At 55.3% G+C, this 21,190-nt stretch overlaps 2 protein-coding genes across 4 annotated transcripts in view; one reads left to right on the top strand and one right to left on the bottom strand.

Annotated features, from left to right (window-relative positions):
• The window catches only part of LOC108501809 (C-C motif chemokine 4 homolog), a 7,335-nt gene extending 6,788 nt beyond the window's left edge, over positions 1 to 547 (top strand). The window contains exon 3 of one of the 2 annotated variants that reach the window (XM_017824045.1): positions 169 to 547. In XM_017824045.1, the coding sequence (XP_017679534.1) occupies positions 169 to 243 (75 nt within the window). In that variant the 3' untranslated portion in view covers positions 244 to 547. Of the gene's footprint in view, positions 1 to 155 lie in introns of both variants that reach the window. The other variant, XM_017824044.1, reaches the window with a different exon arrangement.
• A 5,292-nt stretch (positions 548 to 5,839) lies between these two features.
• LOC108501836 (E3 ubiquitin-protein ligase TRIM39-like) lies at positions 5,840 to 12,076 on the bottom strand. Of its 2 annotated transcripts, none has more exons than XM_017824099.1 (6): positions 11,476 to 12,076; positions 10,549 to 10,644; positions 8,503 to 8,730; positions 8,361 to 8,383; positions 7,689 to 7,801; positions 5,840 to 6,778 (listed from the first exon to the last, which is right to left on the bottom strand). In XM_017824099.1, exons 1-6 carry the CDS (start codon positions 11,911 to 11,913, stop codon positions 6,207 to 6,209), a joined length of 1,470 nt encoding a protein of 489 aa, XP_017679588.1. In that variant the 5' UTR covers positions 11,914 to 12,076; the 3' UTR covers positions 5,840 to 6,206. The 2 variants fall into 2 exon arrangements, with proteins under 2 accessions (XP_017679588.1, XP_017679587.1); XM_017824098.1 differs by having other exon boundaries at positions 8,503 to 8,733; positions 11,476 to 12,074.
• Positions 12,077 to 21,190: the final 9,114 nt, after the last annotated feature.

The following is a 21,190-nucleotide window of genomic DNA, read 5'->3' as shown; positions in this document are numbered from 1 at the left end:
AGGTTGGAGCAACCTGGGCTAGTGGAAGGTGTCCCTGCCCAAGTCAGGGAGTGGAATGAGATGATCTTTAAGGTCCTTCCAGCCCAACCTGTTCCATGATCCTGTGATTCCCCATTCATTCTCCCACCAAAAACTGACCTCTCTGCACCCCACAGGTTTATCACCAAGAAGGGCCGGCAAGTCTGTGCCAACCCCGAGCAGGAGTGGGTCCAGCAGTACATGAACGACTTGGAGCTGAGCTGAGATCCTGCCCAGATCCTGCTCCGTGTCCCGGCTCCCGGGATGGGCGAGCACGACCCAGCTGTGGGTGCATCAGAAATGCTTCAATGCCCTTTAGAGCTACCTGAGAAACTGAAAACGTTCCAGAATCCAACTTAATGTTTTCCTATTTAATTTTTTTATAGGGGAGGGATCAGGTGCAATAACTCCAAGCTAAACAAGAATTTTATTTAATAGATTTATTTTTTTAATGCAGACTCGGGTTGTACGTTCTGTATTTAATTAATTGTACTTTTGGCATAATATTCAATCCAGATTTCAATAAATAAATATTTTTGTAAGAACTCTCTGTCTTTGCCTCTATTACAGCCCTTTGGGATGACAGTAGCTGACATTATCATAGTGGCAACATGTTCTTTATTTCCTTTTCCACACTGTCAAAACTCCCACAAGCTTTCCCTGTCTGAACGTCCTGTTTTGCAAAATAAGACAAGAAAAACCATGAAGAAAGAAGTGTGAGAAAGGCTCAGATTACAGTCAGGTAGCTTGGCTCACACTTTTTAGACAGCATTTAATCACCACTCATTATGACAACCGGGAGCTCGTTAAATTCCATCCCTGGCCCCATTATAATCAATTAAAATATTACCTTTAGGGCCTGAAATTTAACACACTGGCTGGTTTAGGGAAAGCTTTCTGAGAGCTACAGCTAAAATGGATCAGCTATTCCCAGAACTGAGGGTGGAAAAAATACATTTCCCTGCAAGATTTTCAGAACTATTTCATTTAGCTCTCATTTACCTGGGACATGAGGCTTGGCAGATATTCCCTCTCAGGAGAAAAGGTGTTTTTTCTCTGTGCCCCCAAAACCTGCCCATCCCTGGAGATTCCTCTCCAGAGATCACCCTGCTGGACCCCAGCCCAGGGCAGGACCTGCTCCTGCAAGGAGACATCTCCACTGGTCCCCCCTGGAGCTGAAGGAGATGGAGCCCACATCCCTGATGGCATTTTCCACATCTCTGATGGCAATTCCAACATCCCTGATGGCATTTTCCACATCCCTGATGGCATTTTCCACATCCCTGATGGCATTTCCCACCCCACTGCTGGTATTTGGGTTGCTCTGATTAGCTCTGGGCAGGCTCTGTTGGATGAACAAGGAGGATTTGGGTTTCTCCTAAGGGAGAAAAGGCTCAGCTCACCCCACAGCGTTTCCAGACTGAATGTGGGAGGACAAACACGACCATCAGGGTGACACAGGGGGGCAGAGCGGGAGGGAGGCTCCTGGGCAGGGGTGAAGAGGAGCAGACACAGAGGTTGGGTGGGAGATGAGCAGCCAGAGGAGCCCCGGGTGGGGCTGGGAGGGATCAGGGGGACGTGGGTGCGTCTGGGGGAGGAAAGAGCACATCTTGTCACTTCAGGAACTGCAGCCCCCGGCTCCCCAGCCCACGGGGCAGCGTGAATGCCATCAGTCATCCCACCACTGCATCCACTCAAAATAGCACCCAGGGAGGAGGAGAGGGAGGTGGAGAGCAGGAGCAGAGCCCCCTTCCTCCTGAGGGGAGGGAGCCCCAGGCTGGGGGGTGGATTTCACCCTGGGGACAAAGAGCTGCATGTGGGGGTGGCGGTTTTGGTCCAAGCCTGGACTCCCCAGGCCCTGCACGCCCCAGGACCAGCTCCAGGAGCAGGGATCATCATGGTCATGCTGGAGGTGAAAACACCTGGGCCATTGGGTGCCAGCCAGCAGAGTGCTGGAGCCCAGGGACGTGACCCTGAGGGCTGAGACTGGCACAAAACCGAGTGCCCAGAGCTGCCCTCACTCCAGGGAACAGCAGGAGCAGGGGACAGGAGGGGGAAGACCTGCAATGGGATCATCCCAAAATCACTTGAGCCTCCACAGTGCCTCTTGGATATAAGCCCCATCTGCCCCTGTGGGGGCAGTCCCACAGCCCTGGGGTTTCTTGTTGAAGGACACAGGGTGTGGGGTCACCCAGGGAGCATCACCCAGCCTGGGCACTGTTGGAGCCTGTGGAGAACAACCCCCTGTGCAATGTCCTCAACCACTCGGGTCACACTCCAGCCTCCCACAGCAGCCACGCTGCGGGTACCTCAGCTCACTCCTCACCACTATTCTGGGAGCCTGAGGGAGCCCTGAATTGCTCATGTTTGCCTTGATCTCACACCCACCCACGTGTGACAGCTCAGAGGAGCTGCAGAGTGCCGGGGAGGGACCCAAAGTGCTGTAAATCCACCCCCCCCGGGCACTGAGGTGTGAACGGAGCCCGCACGAGAGAGGCAAAGGCAGGAGGAGTGTGTGCGTGGGGAGAGTATCCCTGGGCATCTCCAGAGCCTCCACGCTCTGCAGAGGAGGAGCAGTGAGGATGGTGGCCCAGAGCAGGCAGGAGCTGCAGTACCCATGTCACCATCAGCTCAAATCCACACCCAGGGATCCCCCTGCCCGGAGCAGGGGCTGTATTTGCTGTCAACGCAGCTTTTTGAGGCTGATTTTGCTGCTAGAGCTGAGGAATGCAAGGAAACCCTCACACTGTGCAGCCCTTGGGCTGTAGAATCATAGACAAAGAATCATGAAGAAGCTTGAAGATCATGTCATTACACCCCTTGGGCAGGGACACTGTCCCACCAGCCCAGGTTGCTCCAAGCCCTGTCCAGCCTGGCCTTGGACACTTCCAGGGATCCAGGGGCAGCCACAGCTTCTCTGGGCAGCCTGTGCCAGGGCCTCCCCACCCTCACAGGGAGGAAATTTTTCCCTGGGAAGCTCATGGCTATTTGTGGTGCTCATCCCTCCAAGAAACAGCCCTGTGAGGTGCTCAGGCAGGGGAATACAAGAAAGCAGAGGGCACTAAGGCTGAGGCAGCAGATTAAGAGAAAGAGGGGCTGGGACCCCAGAGGAGGGTGGCTTTCGAGGGGGTTTCCTCTGGATTCAGATCAAAACAAGAACAATGCTGTCAAGGGTTTCAGAATTTGTAAACTACTAAGAGAGGGACTCATCCTGAAACCAGAGTGTGGTATTTACTGAATTTAAGTCATTAATTTACTGAAATTAAGTCCTTACTGCGATAAGAATAGCATCATTATTGCAACATCCCTGCACATCTCTGTATGAGTTGTTTACATCACTCTGCTGTGTCCACAGGCATTTTGAGGCACAACAAAAGCCAGAGGAGTTGGAGGTTGGAGCCTGGCATCCTACAGGAGGAGGAGCTGGGCTGTGCTGATGGAGATGTGGATTGATGGCAGTCAGGGTTCGTGGTCTGATGGCTTTTCCATCTCTGATTTTTCAGAGTGGAATGGGACACCCTGAAGGCAAAATGCCCGTGCACTCAGGAGTGCCAGCTCTGTGCCTTATCCCAGGGACCAGGTCCTGGTTTGCCACAGGGAGGGGAGGCTCATCCCACACCCAGAACAGCTCTTCCCAGAGACACCACAGTCAGGGAGTGTGTCACTTCTGAGGGGCCAGAATTCAAAAATGTGGTGTAAAAAGGGATGGGTTGGCAGGCTGCATAAAAAAGCAGTGTTTTCCTAAAGCAGGGAGGTATCCCAGACTTCCAGGGCTGAGGAAGACATGGAAGTATCATGGCAGAAATGGTGCCTGGCTGTCACCTTCCCTGTGACAGCCAGGAAAAGGCAGAAGTGGCCACAAAGACCCAAAAGGCCGTTTCTGCTGAATGCTTAGAAAGAAGCAGACAATGACTCACATCCCCCTGAGGCGACAAAACATTTTCTGCTGGAAGAGAAAGGAAAATGTAACTTGTTGAGAAAGCACATTTCTAAAGCTGCAAGACTGTAAATTGTGCTGAGTCATAACAGGGGACACTGTCAGTGCATCTGGGTGACAAAACTGAGCCTAAAAATGTGACTTTAATCTAGTGATTGCTCAAAAAACAGCAACACCCAACCCATGGTCACTCTGCCAGATGTGGCATCCCAAGGGATTTCTTCCTTCAGCCAAGCCAGACACCTTGAGCAGAGCAGTCCTTGGCAGTGCTGGGATAATGGACTCTATGATGCTAGAGGTCTTTTCCAAGCTAAATTATTCCATGGTCCTGTGCAGCCATCCCCCCCCGGGCTGAGGCTGAGCAGGACTTGGGCCTTGCAGGGTCTGTGTGGAGGCCAGAGCCAGACAATCAGTGCAGTTCCACTGAGGAGAACAGGGACAAGCTCCACTTGCCATGACTTAACCAGAAATCCTGCTTGCAAATCACACTTAGACAGCCAGAGAGCTCCCAAAACCAGATCCCAGTGCTCCTGGCTTCTCTCCAGCTGCCCATTGCCAACCAGTCTGGGCATCAAACTGGTATCTGCCCTGAGCAGTTCCTTAGTTGCAGGTGATGCAGAGAGTCCACCAGCTGGAAAACTTGGGAGCCTGCTCAGAGCTCTCTGATGCCTTTGACCTCCACTGTCTTTCCTGGCAAGGCAGATTCATGATTTCTAGAAACGCTGTGGATGCTGCATCAGGATGAGTTCACATCCTTCCTTCTCATTCATTTTTTAATCTCTTTCTGCAAGATCTCCCAGCTGTTGCACTTCCTCCTGCTCTTTTGGAAACACTTCACCACCACCCCCCGCGGCACTGCAGCAAGTGTCACTCGTCTGTCCCTCCCCAGGGTCGGGTTGCTTTTGCTCTCTGGACACTTTCCATCCCGCCACCTCATCCTACCCCTGGCCCAGTGACATTTGCCCTGGTTTCTTCCCTGCACAGCAGGTTTTCCTGGCTGTCCTCACTACTCCCCCCTTCCAAATGCCTCTGCTTCCAGCCCTCAAAGTTCATGTCCTTTCTTACCTCAGATTCCATAAACTCCCTCTCCATGGAGCTGACACAAAATCATAATCTCCCTGTCAGATTGCTGTGGTGTCAATGCACTGCAGATCCCACTGAGATCCATCACCCTCGTCCTTCCTGGGATGTGGCAAAGTTGGGACTGGGCTCGTCTCTCTGCCCTGTGGCTTCCAAAAGACATACCCTGTAGCTGAAGGCAGGAGGATGGAACTCCCCAAAACACAACAGATCTCAAACTGCTATCCCAGTCCAGCATCATTTGTCACCAGGAGACTCCTAAAGCACCATCCAGGACATCCCAGAGAAATTCAAGAGACTATTTACAAGAGCCTGGATTGACAGGACAAGGGAGAATGGCTTTACACTGCCAGAGGATATTGGGAAGGGATATTGGGAAGGAATCCTCCCCTGTGAGGGTGGTGAGGCCCTGGCACAGGTTGCCCAGAGAAGCTGTGGCTGCCCCATCCCTGGAATTGTCCAAGGTGAGGTTGGATGGGGCTCTTGGAGCAACCTGGGCTGGTGGGAGGTGTCCCTGGCCATGGCAGGGGGAAGGAAGAGGGTCCCTTAAGGTTCCTTCCTACCCAAACCATTCTGTGATTCAAAGATCCAATGATAAATTGTGTTGAGTGTTTCAGGCTGTGTTTTACCAAATCTCATTTTATTTGAATTCAATCGGCCTCAAATTGAGCAGCTTTATGATTTCTGCCTGAAGGACACGATCCACAGCTGCTCTCTGGGCTGGAGAGGAGCAGGTCCAGCAGCACCCTTTGCCCTCTGAAACGTTTTGGGTTATCAGGGGTGGACACATCACAAAACCACACCTTAAACCACCAAAGGCTCCCCAGATCAACCCTTTATTGCCTTATTCTGATATAATTCACACCAAAATCAGCACTACGTGGCAGGCTGGGCTCATACCCTTCTCCAGCAGCCTGTGAGATGAGCACCAGGGCATCAGTGATCAGGGGACTCCCCTGTGCCCATCGGTGGCACAGAGGGTGAGGGCACGAAGAGCCCCTCCTAGCACGGATGTGGACCTGATGGGTGTCACATGCATCAGGTCACACCCAGCCAGCAGCCAGGACCCTCCCCAAGGCACAGAGGTGTTTCCCTGGTGCTCCTGCTCACTGGAGGAGCCGGTTGGGCTCCCAGGTCTCTGCCCACCGGTGAGAATCCAGGACAGCCGCTGTCACAGGATGACACACCCGGTCCCCTGCGTATCCCTGACCCAGGAGATCACCAAGGGCTCTGCATTTCTGCCCCCCAAAAAGCCCCCCAGGAAGAAGAAAGGCCGGAGGTTCCCGGTGAGCCGGTCGGTGAAGGTGTAAATGTGGGAGCGGTCGCTGACGTTGTAGAAGGAGATTTCTCCTGCCTCGTAGTCCAGGAAGATCCCGACACGCCGGGGCCTCACGCTCAGGCTCAGGGGGGAGATGGGGGAGGTCAGGGCCTCGTAGCTGCCCCCGTTCTGCAGCCTCAGCACCCAGTAGCCGTTGTTTGGGGAGAAGAGGACGGCGCCTTTGCGGCCGGCGGACTCCCGGCACAGCCCCAGCCCCCACTCGGGCTTGTCTCCCACCTGCACCTCCCAGTAGTGGCGGCCTGAGAAGAAGCTCTGACTGCCCAACACCACTGGGGCGGTGCCAAACCTCTTGGGGTTGTCAAAGAGGGACAGGAGCAGCTTCTTGCTCCCGCGCCTCACGCTCTTGCGGTCCTCGGACACGCTGAGCTCCGGGTGCGCCGTCTCGGGGTCCAGGACCACATCCACTGGAGAGAGAGAAGGGTGGAAGGACAGACAAGGCTTCAGGGGTCTGCAGGCATGGACACAGAATCACAGAATCATCGAATCACAGAATCAACCAGGTTGGAAGAGACCTGTGAGATCATCAAGTCCAACCTTTGACCCAACCCCACCTTGTCAACTACACCATGGCACCGAGTGCCACATCCAGGCTCTTCTTAAACACCTCCTGGGATGGTGACTCCACCCCCTCCCTGGGCAGCCCCCTCCAATGTCTGATCACTCTCTTTGTGAAGAACTTCTTCCTGATGTCCAACCTAAACCTCCCCCGTCGCAGCTTAAGACTGTGCCCTCCTGTCCTACTGCTGGTTGCCTGTGACCTGGATGAGGGTTCTGACAACCAGTTCCAGGTGTCCCTGTTTGAGCAGGGGGGTTGGACCAAGTGATCTTTGCAGGTCCCCTCCAACCTCAGCTGTTCTGTGTTTCTGTGGGTGCTGGGCTCCCCCAGACCTTCCAGCCTCCCACGGTTGTTTGCTCGTGCCTGTGGTTTTGCTCAGCCCCTGGCAATGGGGAAGTGCAACGTAGAAAATCGAGATAACCATAAACCACATCAAGATGTTTGGTATCTGCTGCAGAGCAGGGGCAGAACGAGGGTGGCTGAGAACCTTCAGAGAGAGCCAACACTGAGAGCAAGAGTTCACGGGCAACAGGGTGCCTCAAACCCCTGAGTGACCTCCAAGCCTTTAGGATCCACCCACAACCCACCTAAGACCACAACAAGGAAGGTCTCCCCACCATGAAACCATCCTGAACTCATCAGTGCACAAAGTGGGACCAGCTGGACAAAGCTTGTTGGAAAAGCCTCCCCGTGCCCTGGGGTATGGGGGCAACCAGAACCCAAATGTGCCAGGAGCTGGCACAAAAGCAGCCCCTTACCTTTGAACTTCTTCAGCATGTCCCTCATGCCCAGGCAGCGCTCGGGAATGCTGTAGTTTTCCTTCAGGGTCACCGACACAGGCTTGGGGGAATGGAATTTCACCTCCTCACACCTGGGAAGACAGGGATGCCCATGGGCTGTACCCAGAGCCCACAGCACCGCCCCTCTCCTGCTGGGAGTGGCATTAATGCCCTGCTGTTGGAGCTTCCCTGGAGCTCTGTGGCTGGGATGAGCACTAGGGATAACCATATCAGCAATCCTGATGGGATCAGAGTGAAACAATCCAGGGAGCAGCAGTGCCAGTCCCAGGGAAGGAAGGAGCAAGGCCACCGGGCAGCACGTCCCTTAGGAGGGGACACATCTCACATGTCACAAGCCAGGCAAGACCTTGGCTCTGAGCCCCTGGAAAAAGAGGATGGAACCTCTGAGGGATTGACTCAGTCCCTCCTGTGTCTACCCCAGGAGGACCAAACCAGACGCTGGACAGGGAGGACAAGGTGGCCGGTGTGGAGCAGACACAAACATCTCCCTCAGAACCTGGAGCATCCAGGACAGTAGGAGGGACAATCGTGGTCCCTATCAGGAATAATCATAGATACCTACCAGGAATAATCATGGACACTCATGAGGAACAATCATGGTACCTACCAAGAATGAGCACGGGTACCCACCTGCTCAGGATGCTTTTCATGTCCTAGGAGGAGAAGACAAAAGCCATTCTGGGTGTGTGGCTCAGCCCCTCGTGCCCACCAGCCAACCCCAGGTGGCAAAGGCCCCAGGGCTGAGGCAGTGGGGCTGGTGGCATGGCCTGACCTTGAGCAGCCCGTCAGCCGGCTGCTGGCTCTTCTCCTTTATCTCCAGGATCAGGTCCTCCAGCAAGCACTTCTCCTCCACCAGCCTGGCCAGGTTTTCATTGATCAGCAGCAAGATCTGCTTCTCCTCCTCCTCCAGTGTCTGGAGCAGCAGCTTCTCCTCATCAGCCAGCAGCCGATGCAGCTTCCCAAACTCGCTCACGATCCTCTCCCGCTTTTTCTTCACCATCTCCTGGTGATGAGAAGATATGTGAGGTGAAGAGAGACAATATTAGCTAGGAAGCTGAGATGGAGCTGGGAAAGGCCCTGGGAAACCACCACATTTTTGACATAAGTGCATGAATTTTAAAAAGCAGCCAGAGGAAATTTGTGCTTCCACCTCACCGGAATTCCCACTCCACATCCTCAGTTTACCAACAGCAGGACTTTGCCCCAGGGCATTTCTGCTCAGCTGGACCCCAGATGTCTGGTGGGGGGAGCTGTTGGGCTGCAAGGAGGTGCCTCCAGGTGCCAGGGTAGGTTTTTATTAGGTACAGTTGGAGGAACAACTCAAACCTCCAGCCAAATCCAGGCTAATCCACTGCTTGGGCAGCTGGAAAAACCCACAGCAAAGGGAAAGAGCTGGAAGAATCACAGAATCACAGAATGGTTTGGGCTGGAAGGGACCTGAAAGACCTTCTACTTCCACCCCCTGCCTGGGCAGGGACACCTTCCACTAGCCCAGGCCCAAGCCCCATCCAGCCTGGCCTTGGACACTTCCAGGGATCCAGGGGCAGCCACAGCTTCTCTGGGCAACCTGTGCCAGGGCCTCCCCACCCTCACAGCAAAGAATTTCTTCCCAATATCCAACCTAAATTCCTCCTCTTTTAGTTTAAAACCTTGTCCTGTCACTATCTGTCCATGTAAAAAAGCCTCAAGGCTGGGAAGGGATGGAAAGGGAGACCCAGGGAGGGCTCCCCGAGTGTCCCACTGCAGGGTGAGGGGCCAGCAATGGGAAGGGTCTGCCAGTGCTTTAGTCTTTCCCCTCCTTCCTATAAATTGGCACTTTCCTGGAACACTGGAGGAGCAGGAAAACACCCCACAGTAGCTTGAGTGAGGAAACCTCAGAATGCAGAAGATAAAGGCAACTAAATTCCACTTACTTTTGCATCCAAGCACATGATTCCTTGGCCCTGAGTCCTGGAGGCTTGATAAGCCAGGACAGCCACAGCCACTTCCCCCAGCACCAACAAGGGACTTTTTTCTCCTTTTACTATAAAAGCACGACCAGAGGGAGCTGGAGGCAGCTGAGCTGCTGCTGAGCCCTGACTCAGGATCCCACAGTGGGGGGACAGTGACACAGCCCTCACAGTCTCCATCCCCAGCTCCAACAGGGACAGTGGGCTCACAGGGGCATCCCAAAATCCCACCACCCCTTGGCTGGGCTGCCCAGACAGGGGAATTGAGTAATCAACCAGGGCAGTGTGGAGAATCCTGTCTTCCCTGCCAGAGCTGATTAATCCTCAGCTCAGATTCAGGGCTGGATAACTCTGGGCCGGCAGTTTCATTTCCTTTTCTGCAGTTACTTTCACTTTCCAGCTTTCACCCTGAGGGACATGAAATGCAGCTGTTTGCTGGCGTCTGCTCTCCCCAGAACCATCTGGAGCCGGGCAGAGGTGCAGTAATTGAGCTTTTTTTTCTTTTCTTAATGAAAACACTTCTGGTTCCTGTTGCCGTGGAGCAGAGCTCACCACACGGCTCACACCTGGCTTGGAACTCAAGCACATGCTGTAAAACAAAAGGCAATAAAAAACACCCTGTGTCTATTTGTTCAACCATCACAAAGCCCTCGTGATTCCAGGGAAACTGGAGCGCTGCTCCTTCCAAACCTTTTTACAAAGCCACACAGGGTTCTGAGCCTGGTTTCAAGCACAGCAGGACAGGGGGACATGCCCCATCCTGGAGATTATGACGAATCCATGTCCCCAGACAAGACCCTTCAGGATGTTTTTTTTTAACTGCTGATGTCTCTGAAGCTCATTCTTTAAGAATTAAGCCAGACACCTGCCTTGCACTCCTGGGTTTTCATCCTCTCCGCTGACTCACGCTTCTTCACCTCCTCCGCTTCCTTCAAAAGATTCTCCAGGGATTTCTGGAGTTTGACCTGAAAAGAGGGAACATGGGCTGAGCTCACCCCAGCAGGGCAGGTTGGCTGGGTCCCCTCTGCCTGGGGGGGGGACAGTGACCCAGTACCAGGCAGTGCCAGCCCTGGCACCCGAACCCAGCAGCTGTGCTCTTCACTCCACCCGCAGCATTAACCCTCCCCATGCTCCTCAGCTTTTCCCTGTATTTTTTCCCCATTTTTCATGTTCTGGAGGGCAAAGTGACAGCTCTCCTTCAGTGCAGGTGTGGCGGGTGGCTGGTGGTGCTGCCCGCTGGGCATTTGGGGTTTTGGTGCCAGCACTGCTGCACCTGAGGCAAAACATCCTCAGGGCAGCTTCTCCAGGGGGTCCTGGAGGGTCTTCACTGCCCCAGCTTCTCCAGGGGGTCCTGGAGGATCTACATTGTCCCAGCTTCTCCAGGGGTTCCTGGAGGATCTACATTGTCCCAGCTTCTCCAGGGGGTCCTGGAGGGTCTGCACTGCCCCAACTTCTCCAGGGGGTCCTGGAGGGGCAGGGAGCCAGGCTGCCTCCTGAGCTGGATGGAAAGTGTGAGCCTGGATCCTGAGCTAGATGGACAGGGTGAGCCTGGATGAGCCTGGATCCTGAGCTGGATGCACAGGGATTAGCCTGGATCCATCCACAGTTTGGGAGATAGCGGGTCCAGCCTTATCCCAGCTGCTGGATGGGTGTCACCATCTCTGCCACCCCCTCCTCTGCTTTCCCGGCGGTGTCACCGGTGCTGTTGGGAGAGGGGTGGTGGTGGGGTCCTGCTGGCTGACCCCCCCCCCGGTGCTGCCGTGCCCAGGGCCCCCCGGTGCCCCCGCCTGCCGTACCTTGTAGGCCTGCGCCGCCTCCTCGATGGGGTACACGGTGTGCGGGCGGTGCAGCAGCGACTCCCGGCACACCACACAGATGGGCTCCTCGTCCTCCTCGCAGAACAGCTTGAGGCGCTCGTCGTGCTGCGGGCACAGGGGGGTGCCCGGGTCGGGCTCGGCGCCCAGGCCGCCCCGCAGCCCGAGCTGGCGGATGCCCTCCACGATGTTGGCCAGCTGGCGGTTGGGGCGGAGGCCGCTGCGGTGGCAGGAGGCCCTGCACTGCGGGCACGAGAAGGGCCCGTCGGCCCAGAGCCCCTTGTCCTGGCAGTGCTTGGCGATGCAGCCCCGGCAGAAGTTGTGCCCGCAGTCGATGCTGACGGGCTCGCTCATGTACTCCAGGCAGATGGGGCAGATGGCCTCCTCCTGCAGCCGCTCCAGGGCACCTGCCAGGGCCATGGTGGCCTCGACGGGCACCTCCTTCCCCCGGTGTCACCCAGCCAAGGCCGGCTCCCAGCCTGCCACAGCCCCACGGCCAGGGAGCTCCGGCAGTGCCATGGAAGCCTGGAGGACGAGCCGGCCTTGCAGCCGTGTGGCACCGGCCACGGAGGCTCTGTGCTGGCTGGGGGAGGAGCTGGCACGGGCCAGGACAGCTGCAGCCAGCCCCGAAGGCTGGCACCGCGTCCAGCCCGGCGGGTCAAAGCGAAAGGAAAACCCTGCCAGGAGAGCGGGACAGACAGGGGAGCGCCAGAAATAACCCGTGGCCATGGACTGGCTGGGGGTGAAGGAGGATTTGGGGTGTCTCTGGTGTTTGCTGAGCAGCCTTTGGGACTTCAGGAGCCCCGATGTCACCTGCCCACTGCCTGGAGGTGCTGGCTGGGGTCGGTGACCCCCTCACCTCGTCACACCGAAACATCCTCCAGGACACCCACCCACCACAGAAAGCGGGAGCTTGGGAATGGGCCAGGACGAGGCTCAGGCACAGCCTGGCAGGAGGCAGGAGGGACAGGCAGGATGCACAGAGGGGCTGAGGGACAGCCAGGTGCCACCCCACCACCCACAGACCCCGAGTGACAGCCTGGACCCAGTCACTGCTGCCCTCCGCAGTCTCCGTGGAGCATCCCAAGAACCAGTGGGAGAAGCTGCAGGTTTTGCTCCTTTTTATTATGCAAAAATAACTTCAACACCATCAGTACAAACGAGAACGAAAAGTTTCACTGAAAATGTCAAATAAATTAAGATTGCCTTTGCAGAAACTTAAATAAAAGAGCTAAACACTGTGTTAAATACTCTGCCAAACTCCCAGGCAATGAGAAAGCAGGGATTTGTCTCGGAGGTGCCCATGAGAGCAGATCCTTGCTGAGGTAATGCTTGGAGGGAGCAGGGCTTTGCTCATCCACTGCCTTCCTTGTGCTTCAGTTGAGTCACCATGTCCTGGACCCACTTCTCATCAGGGTTGGCACAGACCAGCTTGTCCTTGATGGTGGTGAATCTGGAGAAGGAAATCCAGTGAGCAGAGGAGAGGGAGAGGGGAAAGGGAGACGGAGAGGGAGAGTGGGACGATCTGCTCCTTGCCACCAGTGAACCCCACCAGAGCAGACACCTCCACAGCTGCAAAACAGCCCCAGGGAAATGGGGTGGGGGGTAGCTCAATGTCATTACAGGTGTCCTGCTCTCTGCCACTTAAGCCACTTTGTCCTCAGCATCCTGCCTGGGGACACCATCCTGCCTGGGTCCCACTATCTGTGGATGAGGGAGGTGACCAGCAAAAGCTCCTTTGGCTCAAATCTCATGAGGACATCCAGAAATTGGGTGCCTGGGATGTGGGATTGTCCTCTGAGCTGTTCCCAGGCTGTTCTCCTCACGTGGGAGAGCCCTGCCTGGTGCTTTTCCTCGTCAGGATGAGGTGTGATGTGGGGCTCCCTGGCACTGCCAGGACAAGCAGGGCCCCCAGGAGCAGGGCAGGAGATCTACTCACATCACAGCTGGCTGAGAGCAGTAGCTGCCTGTGTGCTCATAGCTCTTCACAAGTCTCAAGGGCAACGGTCTGGTGATGAACTCAGTGCAGCAGGGACCGAAATGGTCGAGAGAAACTGGAAGAGAAGTGAACTTTTCTGATTACACCAGATCAGGAAAAGTGCCAGTGGGGAGAAGTGGGGTCAGAGGAGAAGATCCCCACTGGAGGAAGTGCTGTTCCCACAGTGGGCTCCCACCACAGCCACCCTCCCCTCAAGGAGCCAAGGCAAGGCATGTCTCTCCTTTCCCACAGCAGGTGCTGGGAAGGGAGAGCTGCCAAGCATTCCTAGACCTTGTACAGCAGAAAGAAAGAGGAGAGAGCTCCTCGGAGAGGAGAGCTTGGACTCACTTGGAGAAGAGGAGACCCGGTAGCAGAGGACAGCCACAAAAAGTACAGCAAGGGCTGCTGTGAAGGTCTTCATGGTCCTGTTGGGTGGAGATGAGCTGTAGGAGTCAGGCTGGACTGGTGCAGGGTGCCCCTGGCTGTGCCTGGTGTGGGATCCCTGGGTTCAGCCCTCTTTATAAGAGGGAGACAGTGACCAAAAATGGAAATGTGATGGAAACACTGGTGAAAGCCATGACACAATGGGAGAAGTGCTGTGTCAGGGGCACCACATGGGCCTGGGGAGGAACTGCCCAGAGCCCCAGTGAGAGCAGTGCCCATCAATGGTATGATACCATGAAAGGAGAGAGAACAGGATATGACCTATTGCTTCCTTTCCCCTGACCAAAGGACTCTCTAGAGAACCCAAAATTAGCGATTCAGAGAATCAGTAGGTGGATCTCTTCTCTGGAAGTCGCGGCAGTGGACGGAGAGCGGCCGTGGTTGCCACACGCTCGTGTTTCCCAGAACATCTGCGTCACGGGCAAACGGGACATTCCACCTCTGCCACAGCAACTGGAGCAGGGAACGTTCCTGAGCCAGGCTGAGCAGGCAGTGCCCACCACAGCCCTGCTGGGTCCCACTTGCAGCACTGCCCTGAGGCAACAGGGGCTTCCTCCATGGGGCCCTGAAGGCCATCGGTGCATAAACGTGCAGAGCAGGAGGTGGAGCGTGGTGCCATCCCAGATCTGGGCTCCTCTTCTGCCCTTGGCCATCCCTTGCAGCTAGTCCTGAGGGAACTGGTTCTGTGCTACATCACCAGTGACAGCTAAAATAGAGCTTAGTTCTCCCTGGACACGGGAATCAGCCACTGATGCTCACAGAGAGTGTCAGGAGCTCATGGGCACGTCGGCACAGCAGAGTTGGCTCAGATGATCATTTGGTTCCAGCACTGACACCCTCCTGACACTGCTCTGTCATTGTCCCACCAGCCACAGACACAGAGAAGAGATTGGCTGGTTTAGCCCATATTGTTCGGGCCAGGAACGGTGTCACTGGACAAACTCCTGCTGGAAATGGTCCATCCCTACAGGAGGGCTCTGCTGGCTCTCCGGAAAAGCCTCAGGAGAGTGGAGGAGGAGTGAGGTCTCCATGGTGCTAATGAACATGTCCAGGTACTGGACAACCACAGCATGATGGGAAAGCCACCAGAGCAGGCCGCCATTCCTGATGGTCCAGTGACAAAAGGGGTCCTGTCTCTCTGTTGAGGATGATCACAAAGTAGAAGCCCCTGCCCAAAGTGGAGGCCTTGCAGGAACCCAGAGGAGGAACTCAAAGGGAAATTAGGCTCCCATCCATCCCCATTCCCACTTTGGCCGTGCCACACCTCCAGCAGAGGCACAGCAGCTCCCAACCATCCCATTCCCAATCCAGCCATGCCACAACTCCAGCCCAGCCATGAGAGTTCCCTTCACCCTGCTCCCACACTTCCCCTGCTTTGGGAGCTCTTGGCATCCTCTTTCCCCCATTGCTGCTCAGGAATGCTGGGGAAGGTGTGGATGAAACTCCTGATCCCCTGTCCACAGGGCTGGCCACGCACAGGAGACAGGGGAGGTGACAACAAGGTCACACACCTCGGCTGACAGCCCTGCCTGAGGGTACAGGGGGCAGGTTGAGGCTGGAAGTGCTAGAAAAAGGCTTGGACACAGATCTGACTGACTGGGAGACTGGGAAACACTCAGAGAGGTGAGGTTGAGATCGGGCTGAGATGAGGAGAGGATCGTGATGACCTGCCAACCCAGGGGCCACCAACATCCACCCCTCCCACCCCCTGCTCCCACCAGCACACTCAGACCCAAACTTCCACATGTCCTCTGCTCAGACCAACCTTCCACTCCTCTGACACATCTCCACACAGGGACCAGAATAAAACTGAGAGGAGGAGAACAGGCTGGGGAATGAGCTGGAGCATCCTCACTGATGGCTCACACCAACACAGCCCAGCTCAGTGCTGCTTTTAGCTGAGTGTTCTGGATGTTCTTGCAACATTCAGCTACAGGTTTGATCAAAATGTCAAGATTTGTTTGGAAAAAATCACTATTTTCTATCAGGAATATAAATGTGCCTCAACACTGTCAATGAATTCTCCCTCCTTTCAGACACACCGTGTTTCCTGCTTCCATTCACCCAAAAGGAACTCCTGGAGGTTTTGACACCTCTGCTATTCCCCCTATTCACTGTTTTCCTCAACTCTGTTCCTTCCTCGAAGGTTCTGTATTTCAGTCTTGGCTGCTCCTTCCTGCCAAGACAAATAATGTGAATCTCTAAATATTTTGATTTCTAAAACCTCCTCCACATCACACATCCTAAAGAGTGGCTATTTCTGGAGGCTGTGAAACCTCTGCCTTATGGTGTGTTTCATCTATTGATAGAAATCACGCGTGGTATCTTTGGATCCCTCACCAGGACGCTTTTGGGATGCAGGAGGAAGCCTCTGCTCAGCCCTGAAGGCAGCAGGCTCCACCACACCACCTCTAACCACTAATGTGGGAAACTGGGTTTAACTGGGAGCAAATCAGCTGGAAATGGAATGACTGGGGGAGGTATGAGATCACGGGGGGGGGCACCTCCAAGCAAGAATTTGGATGAGATGTACTTTTGAGAAGAACTGAGACTTTCCACGTGGGAATTAAAGTCTGCAAGATGATGAGTGGGCCTAGAAAGAGGGACAAAGCAAATGGTCCCTGTTTCTCCTTAGCAGGAACCATGGACCATCCAATGGAGCTGGCAAGAGCCAGGTTCAAAAGGAACAGAAGGAAGCTCTTCACACCAGGAGCTCCTTGCCAAGGAACATGGTGATCTCAAGGAAATTTCCAAGTGGCTGACTCAGGCCTTGAATTTCAGAGGGAGAAGCTCAAAGACAATTCAGAAAATGAAAATGGATGGGGGCTGGGAGTGCATTCCAGATTGGGAGCACAGATATTGGCCTTTCTCTTCGAGGTCCCTGCCGTGGCCACATCTGGAGATATTCAGGCTGGTCTAGATGGACCCTTAGTCTGCATCCTCTAGGACTGTTCATCTGATTCCCCGGGACAGCTGGTCCTACAGGACCATCAGGGCTACAGAGTAGCTTGTGAAATCCCATTAAAATCCCCGGACTGAAATTTATACATCGGGATATGCCTCCAGATGAACATTTTTGGTAAATGTCAGCACAAAGATACCAACAGTTTCTAAGCCCACAGCGAGGCACAAACACACTGCTACAGTTCCTGCAATCTTCCATGACCAATTTGGGGCACCAAAAAAGCCTCACTATGGGACCAAGAGGAGTGGGAGGTTGCCAGGTGGCCCTCGCAGAAATTTGGTGGCACTTCTCGGGACAGACACAGCCTGTCCCAAATCCCAGCCAAATGATGCTTTTGTTTCCCCCAAAACACCCTGTGCACTGAGCACCCACCAGCCTGGAGCTGAGCGGGGCTTGCCTGGCAGGTACAGCACAGTGTGACTGGTTTATCTACAGCAGATGAGGTTCAGAGGAATGAAGATAAAATCATTTGAGAGAGGCAGGACCTGAGGCTGCCACAGGGAGTGTTGCCCTTGCACACTCTGCCTCCTGTTGTCACCAGCTGGAGGTACAGGGGACTGCAAGTCAGGACTTGCAGGAATCTAGAAAACAGTGTTCCACGAGAGCACTGGTGGATGTGGGGTCATGGAAGTTATGGAATCACAGAACCATCAAGGGTTGGAAGAGACCTCCAGCATCACTGAGTCCAGCACTGCCAAGGCCACCATGTCCCTGAGCTTTACATCTGTATTTCTTTTAAAGCCCTCCAGGGATGGTGACTCCACCACAGTCCCACAGTCCTGGGCAGCTGTGCCAGGGCTTGGCCACTCCTTCAGTGAAGAAATTTTCCCCAGTATCCAACCTGAACCTCCCCTGGCACAACTCGAGGCCGTTTCCCAACCCCCACCTCACCACAACCTCCTTCAGGGAGTTGTGGGGAGGGAGAAGGTTTCCTGTATCATAAAGGGAAGACAGGGATAGACTGGCTCTGCAGACCCACAGCCCCTGCCCCATGCACTCCCCACACTGCCCCAGGGGCAGCACAGGGCTCCCACACCCAACCCTGCACACCCCATATCCTACACAGAAATCCTTCCCTCTGTGATCCCACTCCGGCAGCCAAAGCTGTCTCACAACAGAGAAGTAAAGGAAGAATTGGGAAGAATTTCCTCACAGAAAGGGTGATTAGACGTTGGAAGAGGATGCCCTGGAGGTGGCACTCAGTGCTCTGGTCTAGTTGCTAAAGTGGTGATGGGTCAGAGGTTGGACTCGATGATCTCAGAGGTTTTCTCCAACCTTAACGATTCTGCGAAAGCAAGTTTGCCTTGGGAGAGACCTGGGCTCTGTGGGATGCTCCAGCTGGACCTGCTGCCTGTGCCAAGGGGAAGCTCTCCAGCAGATGGCAAGCACTTCCCACCTCCAGGTCCTGCTCCCAAGCTGGATTCTCACCTGCAGCCACCCCTGCAGCCCAAGGTCCCTGTGGGGTTCAAGTTTTCTCCTGCAGATCCATATGGAAACCAGTTCAGCTTTGCTTTTGAATTCCTGGATAAGCAGAGGCAGCTATTAAGGCTGCAGTGCAGAAAACACATCAGGTGATGTTTTGGGGTTACAACTCTCTTGGGCAAGCAGGAGACCTCAGCAGGACAGAGGTGAGGGCCCCACGGACAGCAGTCCTCTCCAAGACCCCTCTCCCATCCCAGGCTGCTCTGCCCCCCGTGCTCTCCCAGGTTCTGCTCCAGGACTATCCCTCCCCCATGGAGCAGCCCAGGGGTTCTTTGGGAGCACGAGCAGCCAAAAACTCAGCAGCAGCATCTGGTTTGCCCAAAACATTCAAAAACTGGGACCAAAGATGAACACCCCCACACACACATCTCCTCCTCCTGGCACACTCCTTGCTCCTCAGGGACCCTCCTGCCAGGTCTGGACCACCACCCTGCCACCACCCTGCCCTCCAGGTGGGCACTTGGGCTCAGAAGGTGTTTTTATCCCAGGGTCTGAGCAAATGACTCCATCACCAGGGCAGGGCTGTGTTTGGGGCTCAGGATTGGGTTTGTGGAAGGTTTGTCACGGCCACTGCCCTCCCTGAGGGGCTTTCCAGATGTGCCCCCCTAGGGACAGGGGGTCTGCTGGGGTGGGATCAGGACATTGTGCCTTGGGGTGTCCAAAGGGGCTGCTGAAGGGATTTGGGATCCATATCTGAAGGGGATCCATTTTTCCCCACCTCTGGAGGGGGAAAGGAGCAGGATCTTAGCTCAAAGCCCTGTGCCCTGGCACAGCCAGCGGGATAACAGAGGGAGGACTGTGGAACTCTCTGTGCCTCTGTTTTCCTGCTGGAACAAGGGGGGTCTGTGCTCTCCCTGAGCCCAGGCCAGTCCCAGCAGCACCCTGGGACTCTCCCGGCTCTGGCTGGGGAGGGGGTTGGAAAAGGAGCCTTTAGCTCCCAGTCCTTGGGAAAAGAGCATCCCTGAGCTCTGGGCAGGGCCCGAAGCCACTGCAGTCCCTTCTGGCCCCTCTCCTGCCACTTCTCCTTCCCTGTGGCTGCAGGTTCTTTCTGAGGCTGTCCTGGTGGAGCAGGAGCTGTGCACGGGAGCCTCAGGGCATGAAGGATGCCCCCTGCCCAGCCTGAGGCAGCACCTGAGGGGTGTCACACTCTGCAGAGCACTGGGCTGCCCAGTGTCCTCTCCATGGTCTCCATCCTGCACAGGATACTCAGGTGAGACAATCCAGGGAGCTAATGGAAGCAAGGAAGGTGACCATGCTCCCGAGCCCAAGCCAGACCCTCCTGCCCCAGGAATGTGCCAGTGGGTGGCACTGGGGAAGACAATGTCCCCACACAGGCCAGACACCCCCACGAGGGGCTCTGCCATCACCCTCCAGTTCAGCCTCCTGGGCAGGAGTGAGGACAGAGCACCAGAGCAGGTGAACCCCAGCCACGGCTTCCAAAAAGGACCTGCTACTGGGGGAGAAGAGCAGAGCCCACCCCACCTCCACCCTGCTCACTTCCAGCCCTTCCCCATCATCTCCGGGTGGAACCTGAGGCAGAGGAACAGACCCCCACAGAAACAGCTCCGTGTCTTCCCCTCTCTCAGTGCTTGGAAAAAAGGCACCCTCTCCCACTGGAAAACCCCCAAATCCCTGCAGAGCCTCACAGCACATTCCAGCAGAGACACTGCATGGACTGGGCCAGCCCAGGGGGTTCTGACCTGCAGCCCATGGGCTGGATCCCGGCTCCATCCTGTTCCAGCCCCTTCCTGGAGGCGGCAGGAGCAGCTGGGAGAAACATCCAGGTGCCCTCCTCTGCTCCTGCCCAGGTCCCAAAGTAGGCTCTGAGCCCTGGACAGGGAGGAGGAGGATGTGACTCTGCTCTTCAGCAAGAGGGGGCAGCTAAGACAGGTCTAAGCCTCGTGGTCCCTCACTGTGTGGTTCAGGGGCAGGATGCTCCGTGCTGGGCAGAGGGTGGGAGAGGTCCAGATCACAAAGCCCTCACTGTCCTTTGTCCAATGCCCTCCTTTCCTCCATCTCTACTCAGCAATGACTTCATTTCTTCAATTATTAATCACCTTGCTGCAATAGTAGCTGAATTAAGCCCATCAAGCCTCCCCTGGGAGCAGCCCCAAGGAAGGAGGCAGCTTTCCAGACAGTGCATTAGGGAGAGGGCAGACAGGGAGTCCAGACAGTTTGGGGTGGGAGAAACGGCCTCGCTGCTCCATGCAGGCCATTTCCCAGCAGCTGGGATCTGATATCCCAGACACAGGGAGCGGGAAGGTCCGGGATGCAAACAGCCCATCCCACACCCCGCCGGGCAGCGCCAGGAGGGTCCCGGTGTGGTAACGATTTCAGATGAAAAATAAGCCACAAGAAAAGAGTTCTGTTGGGCTAATTGCTTGCACAAGAGTTCCTGACGGCTCACATTCCAAACAGCTGCTCCCAGATTGCCCCATCTCCCTGGCAGGGTTTTCCACAGCTCCTCCCCACCTGGAGCAAAGACACATTTTTAAGGATGCAGGAACCCAGCTGGCACCACCCCAGCACAGCCCCTTCACCATCTCTGGGGACTCATTTGGGAGCAGACTCAGGGCTTTCAGTCTCTTCACAGAAATACTGATTTGTCCCAATTTTGCAGAAATGTTCCAAGTGGGAAATTCACCTCTGGAGTGGGATGGGATTCCTGGTCAAAAACAACAGGAGCCAGCCAGAGTCCAGCAATTCACCAGGCTGAGAGAACCACAGAATCATGGAATGGTTTGGCTCGGAAGGGACCTTAAAGCTCATCCAGTTCCACCCCCTGCCATGGGCAGGGACACCTTCAATAGCCCAGGTTGCTCCAAGCC

Source organism: Lepidothrix coronata, unplaced genomic scaffold, assembly GCF_001604755.1.
Source record: "Lepidothrix coronata isolate B3197 unplaced genomic scaffold, Lepidothrix_coronata-1.0 Scaffold108, whole genome shotgun sequence".
NCBI lineage: Eukaryota > Metazoa > Chordata > Aves > Passeriformes > Pipridae > Lepidothrix > Lepidothrix coronata.
The sequence above is the reverse complement of the archived record's forward strand: the minus strand, read 5'-3'. Positions and strand labels throughout refer to the sequence as shown.